Source organism: Buceros rhinoceros, unplaced genomic scaffold, assembly GCF_000710305.1.
Source record: "Buceros rhinoceros silvestris isolate BGI_N320 unplaced genomic scaffold, ASM71030v1 scaffold47343, whole genome shotgun sequence".
NCBI classification, from domain to species: domain Eukaryota; kingdom Metazoa; phylum Chordata; class Aves; order Bucerotiformes; family Bucerotidae; genus Buceros; species Buceros rhinoceros.
The window spans coordinates 1-8,585 of record NW_010406196.1 but is presented as its reverse complement, the minus strand read 5'-3'; the positions used below and the strand labels follow the sequence as shown (position 1 = coordinate 8,585).

The window sequence follows — 8,585 nt, the reverse complement described above, 5'->3', positions numbered from 1 at the left end:
TCTTTCCCTGTGCATTTGGAAATTTCTCAGGGGAGAAGCTGAATGAGAAAGGAATGAGGTCCATCATGCATTCATCATGGTGTTTACATCAAGATGGAAGTCAGACATTGTATCAAAATTTGAGAGAACTCCAAATCCTTCCTGTATCCTACTTCCAAGTTCCATAAAACCATGTGCACACTGCATTTGTGATGCCAGGGGAAGTGGCAGAGCATTAGTCATCTCTGCACTTCAGCTTTTCACTAAGGCACACTTAGAGAAGCAAGTCATACTGCATGAGCAAATTTCTTAAAGAACTCTTATGTGGAAATCCATGTTAGTTTTGATGATTGTCTGCTGTTGTCATACCAGACTCATTTCAGCAACTGGCAGATGTTCAAGCAGTTGGAAGGTACATAAAGGACAAACAAACAATAGGTCTTAGTGTGTGCAAGATTCTTGTTGGATAGCGTCTCCATCTCACTGAGAACTTGCTTAAGGTCCCTACCCACCTTTAAAGCTCCTTCCTAAACTGGAAATAGATTCCAAATCCCTTGCTAGAATCTCACGTCCAGCTGCTAGCACAAAACAAAGCTGCAAAGTTGTTATCTTCATCTATCAACTGTCCACAATATTATTTCCTTCCGTGAAAGAACTGGCTGAGGAACCTAGGCTTCTGTAGGCGTACTTTAAGTGACAGTGTAAGATATCGATATTTTTCCCCTCAAACTCCCATATAAAGTCAACTAAACCAGATTAAGCACAGTTATTTATAGTACATTAACAATTCATGCAAATAGCCATAAATGGTCAAATAATTTCTGTCCTCATGTTTGGAGATTTCTGTATCATAAAAAAATTGCCATTACTACGTAAAAAGTACAAGACTCTGCTGCTTCTCATCCGTGTGTGTAAAATGGCAGCCTTAAGCTTCTTCTTTCACCCACCTCTGCTGCAGTTGGCAGATTTAAGATTGTATGTGAGTCTACAGGAAGTAATGCAGTTACGTTAATCAGTGTTACCTATATACCATGGCTCAACACTGCACATGATTAATAATAATAAAAAATCTTACCTGAATCCAACTTCTGAGGTAATGTGACTAGGATAGGCATACATCTTTTCTTCTTCAATTATGTCAGGTCTTGGCTTCTCCCGATTGAAGTTGCTTATTTTCACTGCAACAAAGCTTTATAAATTAGTTGGAAAGCAACCAAAAAAAGAAAAGCTTTGTCACTGGGCTCCAAGATAAAAGCAAAAGAAAAATCTGTAACAAAGGATTATAAGATAGCCTCATGACAGGCAATGGAAAGACAATAAGGAAATCTGGGCAGTGGGGAGGAAGGAAACAAAAAGCAAAATCTATGCTCATCTCTGGAATGGCTTTGACTATAGTTAGTGGTAGTTTGATGGACTAAGTTTTTGGTTTCCCACCTCCCCGCTCCGCCCCCCACCGCCCATCCCTGCTGCTTAAAAGACCACAGTGAAGAGAGGACCTGAGTGGGGAAACTGGAACATACTAAACATCTTCAAAGTTCAATCTGTCACCTAAAAGGGTGAAACTTTAGTCACATTTGAGTGTACTGAGATTCAGTCTCCAAATTCAGGCCAGAAATTAAGCAACATGCCATAAAAGAAATTTGTAAAGTTTTGATGTTAGTATCTAGGTCAGAACTACTAACTTAAGCTCTTTGATAAACACCGTTTTAACCAGACTACCTGCAATGAGGCAGCAGCTCGTCCGCTGGCTCTAAAACTAGGGCAGACTTACTACAGAAAACCATTAACTTCAAAACAGCATGGCTCTGTGATCAGCTCCACACTGTAAACCCTGCAACAGGGCTATCAAACCCAGAAGTCATTCCTGGGCACCTGTGAATAAAGTTTAAGAGTAAATTTAATAGATGTGGAATGGGGATGGGTGGGAGAAGCTGCAGGCATCCTCTGTGTTATTTCTGTAAGGAAGCTGAAAATATCTGAAGCCATTCAATATCAGAGTCTGATTTGGGGAATGTGCAGAGATCTAGAGTATGCATTTAGGACTCTGCAGTTAGGGCTGCTCATGAAGCAATACAGCTGATGCCACCAAAACATTACTGTCCATCTCTCTGATAAATTCACACTACTGCAGCAGAAAAAGACTGTCCTTACAAGTCAGTAATGTGATGGGGTTTATTACAGGCCACCCTGCTAAAACAATGCAAAGATCTTCCAGGGGTTAACTGTAAGTTAGGCTCGAAGGTTAGTTATTTCCATGGTCTACAAATAAAGCACAAAGGAATGGATGTGGAATTCCCAACATGCACTGTTCGTGGGAATGGCAGTCTTCTATTCAAGTGACGTTAGAAGTATGTAAGAAAGTCATTAAATACATATATTGAGTAAAGCTTTTAAAGCTTGACTGCCTATCCGATCAGTAACAACCTTACCATAGTAAGCTGCTATTTAGAGCTGTCTGTATCCTACTTCATTCCATGCATGTTTACCTCACTTGAACGATTTACACATGTCAAGTCTGTTATAGATCAATCACAGCAATTCCTTGTAGAATTCTGAATCCTGCATCCTACAGCTATATATACATACACTGCTGAATAGAGATAATTTTAAGAAAGGCAGCAGTACTTCACAGGACATTCAGCATCACGCAATTAATAAAATAGCTCCAACAAGCAAGAAGAAATACCTAGAATTACAATCAAGTATTCCATGTCACCACTTCCATCTATGAGCCAGTAATAGTTAAATGAAAATAAGTCAGGTCTGTAGAAGGCTAATGTACAAACATTTATACCTCAATTCTAGTAGTTAAGAAGTAACTATTCCACCATGGAGAAACAATGTATGAACTAGTGTTACCTTCCCTCCAAGATTCAGGAGTAATATACTAACACAAGAAAGGGGCTGATCGAGTTGCTAGGGTGAAGTGACTTTAGTCTCCCCATTGTTGCTCAGTTACATTAGCTGATGCTATCTTAACAGTAAGTGGTATCTGCTAAGTGCTTGCCTTGGAGTGGAGCACGCTACCCTGAGCGGAGGACTACCCTTAGAAGAACTAGCCTGCTGAAAAAGCTTCACGCTTCCATCCAGTCAAATACTCAGGTAATTTTTTTCCTCTGAGAATCTGTTATTACAGGTTCTCAGGCTATTTTCAAAACTGGCCAAATACATTTGTTCTGCTCAAGTATAGCTTTAGTTTGATGCTTAAAATGCTAAAAAAAACACCCAAAAAACCCACCATGAACACAAGAGACAGACAGACATGCTTGCCATCTTAGATTACCTCATTATATACTGGGATGGAAAACAAAACAAGTTACATTACCCATCAGAAAAGGCAACCTAGGGTGATTGGACATCTTCCTCATCTTGAGACAAGTGTTAAGTTACACAAAAATTAACTGTTTTTGTACACTAAACCATAGAGGATGGAAGCTCAGACTGTTGTTTTACAGCTGCTGAGAAAATAAGGTAGCAGTTGTCAGGAAGAACTGCCTTATTCCTTCCTTGCAATGCAGCTCTGCCCCTCTTTCACCTGTGTTCCAGGAGTCACTGGATCCTTCTTCAGCTGGAAAGCTAATCATTGAACCCCACAACTTCCTAGTATAAGTTGATTAATGGATTTGATGGGCACAGGAACTGGCCCAGTACAAGCTAGGAAACAAGACCCTTTCAGTGACAAGCAGAAGGATAGTTCAAGAGCTCTTATGGAAGTCCAGGTTCAGACCTTACTACTGTAAAGGTCACCTTTCTTGCAGTTGCTCACGTTTTGTGCCACAGCATAGCTAGTTGAGCTCCAAGTGGCCTCAGGCAAGAAATAGTGTTTCACTGAAATTCCTAACATTCTATTAAAGTATTGCAATTTATCTCTTATTTCCTGAGTTTCCCAGGAAAGTCGTATACATATGCTAAGGGATGATCCCAAGCATTCTTTGAATAGTTCTCTAGGACTTGCTTGAGTTCCCTCATCATTGCCCTTATTCCTCTAGGGGACAGTTAGCTTACATGAGCCATGTTGGTCCATTCAGGGGAAAGCCTGACAAGCTTTCAGGCCTTGGCACAGTTGTAAGAGGAGGATGTAGTTTAGGGCTTAGGGAACCTGATTGCTTTTTGCATTTTGATTTCAATGGTGTTGCAGGAGACTCAAGAACAGGTTTTATTTCCTAGATGACCAAGCTACTTGGCAGGATTTCTGTGTGTTACTACATTACTAGTAATGTACCAAACCTTTTTCAAAGACATCCTAGATTAATTACCAGTTATGAAGTCACAGAAGTCGGTTTAACATAAATACCAACCACCATAGAAATGGCTTCTACTTTAAGTTTTAAGCTCCTGAAGGAGGCATTTTCACTCGCTTTCCTCCTGCTTGATTAGAAGTTGGGAGCAAACCATAAATTCTGCCCATTGGTTTTGTTCCTCCTGCCCCATCCCCAGAGAAACAAGGGCTACTGAGGCTACTTTGCCAAGATGTCATCTCCTTGTTTGTAGCTGTAAATAATCAGAAAGCAGCATCTCAAAGGCAGGAGTATAAACTACCTAAATCAAGAGCAGGAACTACATGTCATTTAAAGAGACACGGATTTCACAGTAAACATCTCTAGTTTTCCCTCAGGCAAGAAAAATATTTGTATTTTTTCATGCCTGGTACCTTTTCAGTGTTTCAGTTTGTATTTCAACCCAGTTATTTTCATTCGGGTTAACGCAAGCCATAAACCAGTTTTAAAGATAAGGTCAGATGAAACTATTACAAGCATTTATTAATCAACATTTTAGGTAGTTCTGCAATAGTTTAATGGAAGAGGTTTGTAAGGTTTTGTAAGTTACACCTACCCAAAAGCAGATAATCTTACAAGCCAGAAGTGCCACTACAAAGCCATGCCTCACAGTTTTATGAAGCAGAGGGAATCTTCCATTTTAGTAACAAAGAGGAATTGAAGCTTTTGGGGTAGGACAAGGGAAAGAGGAAGAGTCTGGAGAGTAGGTCACTATTACACTATCAACTATGCAAGTCCCACATGTAAATCCCTGAAGCAGTTCTGATTAAGCCAGCTAGTTCTTACTGCTTCACAGTTCACACACACATTTGAGAACACACTGCCTGTTCACAGGACACTTTTTGCAACAATTATGCATTTATTGCCACTTCTCCATATTACCCCAAAGCTGTTGATCCAGTGCTTTCATTTAATAGCACCTGAAGACCAAATTGAGCCTGACAACCTCCCTATTTGTTTTGGATTTGCCTTAGTTGTTCCAAAAGCACAAAAATCATTCTGTACTTATAGTTGCAGTTGAGTGTCTGGAGGTACACTCAAGATAACCACTGTGAAGACAAACAGAACAGCTGAGTAGCAGCTAGAATAAGTCTCACTCAAGAATGCAAAAATTGCCCCTCTCACCTGTGTAAATCACTAAGCATGTCAGGGAGCTAATCAGCTCCAGGCCCAAGACTCCCAGGATAAGATACAGGTACACTTTACTGTGATCAGGAAAGGAATGCTGCATTGTGAGAATCAAAAGCAGGGCTGCATTACCTAGAAAACAAATGTTATATTTTACAGGTGTAACAATTTCATCAGCTGTCGAAAGAAAATAACTTAGTACTCTCTCAGCCCCAGTATTTGCATTACGCTACATTTCAGTAATGCTTTGCCATTTCACATCATACTTACCTCTTTGGCTCATTTCCTTAACACAGGTCATGCAAGTTTACAGCTGCTGGCAGCAAAATGAGGTTTCATTTCAGCATTTGACTATAATGGTAGAGAATTACGAATTCTCTTATAGGTTTTTCTGACTTAAGAGTGAAAGAAATGCACTAGAAATACGTAAGCATGGGCTTAAACAGCTTCTAGTCTCATTGCTGCTACCCATCCCAAAAACTGTATGGAGACTATTAATTTCTTTCTATTCCATCAGTCAATTCAGTAGTGAATTTGAGTGTATTTACATGAGGCTAACAGCAAAAAAACCCAAACACCTTCCCTTCACAGGGAGATACTTGCATAGGCTCACAGCTGGCTAACTATTTTAACATTTGCAAGTTACTGAAAGTTTAGCTGAAATGAGCACCATTAGTCCGAGAGCAAATATTGAGTTAGACCCAACAATCATTCTTAATTCTTTACATGTACTATTCTCTCCTACAGTGTGTGAAATGTTCTTTGCTACCCTAGAGAAATGCTATAACCAGTGTCTGGATAAAGCACCCAGCATATAAAGACCCTTAACACAGCAAGGTAACTACAGTTCTTTTTCATAGTGTGTTAGGCGACTGAACTGTCAGGATGGAAGTGGTATCAGCAGTGATTAGCATGGCATGGATTTTGCACTAATGGAGCTAACAACCTTCTGAACTACAGGTACCTATGTCAAGTCTACAGCCCAACTGATTGTACCTAAACATTTACACACACCCAGAGTTTGTCTGCTAGAGGAAACTTGGGCTCCATCTAAGACTGAACACAGGGCTAAGTATTCCAGATTACATTGCAATAGGCAGAAGTTGTCCTTTTACTCTCTTTTGAAACATCCTTAAGCCTGCTGTAGCCTGATTTTGTCACCGCACACCAGCTCTATCTAGTGGCCAGAGCCTGAAGTTTTGCACATTCATCACGTTGACAAGCTCTTTTAGTGTCTGGATGGAAAGCAAGCTAGAAATAAAGCAGGACCCTCTAGCCTAACAATTCTGGTGAAAATAAAAAACTCTACTGCAGTTATTCAGAGGATTTAGCGAAGGGAAGTGGGATTTTAAGGGGAAAAATATTGTAAAGCTACCACTGTTCTCTTCTCCACTGCTATTTCTGTGTGAAAAATCTCATCAAGTTAGATGGATTTTAGATTTGTTGAAGCAATTTCTGTTAGAAAAGTTACACCAGCTAGTCGTATGACTTTTCAGCTTTACTAGCCAGTGACGTAACTTAGAATATAGTTAAGCCACTGCCATACACCACCCTTTGTCTATAGAAAGTAGAAAAAGGCAGAAGTAGAGCTGAAGGTTACACATAGCTCCACTGAAGATCAGAAAACTGCTTACTTTACTGATTCCAGACAGCTGTTGAGCAACAGGCAATTCATCTGTTTCCACTGAGCTTGAGAAGATAGCACACTTCCTGGAAGACCTAGTAGTCTTGCCCTATATCCAACTACACGAACGAGTATGCAAAGCCAGATCACCAGCAGGCAAACACAGACCTTGCTGGCAGACCATTTTACGGCTGAAGACTAGATGTTTTACTCCACGTCACACTTGTAATTAACTCTTTGTAGTGGAAAAATGCTCACAACATGCATCTGGCAGGTCAGAAAGGTCATTCAGGAGGTCTAAAATGTCATTTAGAAATGCTCATAGGCACATTTTTAAAAGTTCATAATATATTATATACCTTTACATATAAACTTTTCAGTCTGTGTCATAGTTTAAAGCTTTAGAAGAAAAAGCTAGGAAAAAAGTTAACATCACCTGTAGAGTGTATCAGCAGTGGAAGCCTTTTTAAATGTCTTGTTGAGCGGTATATTGAGAAGTAACCTCTGCTTCTGACTTTGCTGTGGTGATGATGGATGTATCGTTCAAAAAAACCATGCAGAATCCACAGAATTACTTTTGCAACAATTATGACAGTCTGCACTTTAAGTGGGCGAGTATAATTTCCAGGGCACTTATCCTGGTTTGGATTGGGGTAAGAACAAAACATAGCTGCTAAAAATGCTAGAACAACAAAAGCAACCTGGAAGAGAAAGGAAGAGAGAAGAACACCCTTTAAGTCAATATTTAACTATAAAAATACGTATGTTATTTATGCATTAATAAAATCAATTAAAAAAGTAATGCATAACAGTTGAAATAACATATAAAACATGAGACATTTACTGCAACCACAACATGTCATTCTGGGAACGTACTGAAATTGCTAAGCAGTAAGATTCCCTTCCAGGGGGGCAATCAGTCTGCAGCATAACAGAGTTGAAAATCACCACTCTTCTCATAATTTCCTTTAAAGCAATTTCACTGTTTGCCACATCTCCCCTTCATAGGGAATTTATCTCATTTCTGGACTCTCTTTGCTACGTCTTTTTACTTTAAAGGGAACTTGATTTACACTCCCTCAGAAAGACTCATTCAATTACACTTGTTACTGCTCAGCAGGACGGCCTCATTTCTTATTGGCACAGTCCACTTTTCTTTAAATTGGCATTTCATAAGTGAAAAATCAACCCTTTACTGTACCCACTGAAGATAATCTCCAGGTTATGACATTAGAAAAAAGTTAATAATTAACACTGAGTAGGCATCTTTGGTAATCATTTTTCAGTATATTTCCTATCAGATATTTCCATTTCGCATAGAACTCATGTCAGAATGACCAGACTATAGTCAGTCAAATTATATATACACTTATCCTTTCAGACTAGTGCAATAACTTCTCCTTTCTTTTAGACTTTTCTCCAAATTTCCCAGGATCAGCAGCGAGCATCAGCAATCTTTCGCCAACTAGAAGGCAGCCTTGGGTGCACATTATCTGGAGTATATGTATACACACAGGGGTTTTTTTTAATCTTTCTAGAATGCTTTTGGCATATGTCCTGGGTTCAACATGGAGGAA

At 39.5% G+C, this 8,585-nt stretch overlaps 1 protein-coding gene across 1 annotated transcript in view; it reads right to left on the bottom strand.

Annotated features, from left to right (window-relative positions):
- The window catches only part of TMEM192 (transmembrane protein 192), a 9,341-nt gene extending 1,611 nt beyond the window's left edge, over positions 1-7,730 (bottom strand). Inside the window, exons 1-3 of the mRNA XM_010133983.1 lie at positions 7,445-7,730; positions 5,382-5,516; positions 1,055-1,157 (exon numbers count right to left, since the gene is read on the bottom strand). Coding sequence (XP_010132285.1) covers positions 1,055-1,157; positions 5,382-5,516; positions 7,445-7,676 — 470 coding nt within the window. The 5' untranslated portion in view covers positions 7,677-7,730. The remainder of the gene's footprint in view (positions 1-1,054; positions 1,158-5,381; positions 5,517-7,444) is intronic.
- Between the last annotated feature and the right edge of the window lie 855 nt (positions 7,731-8,585).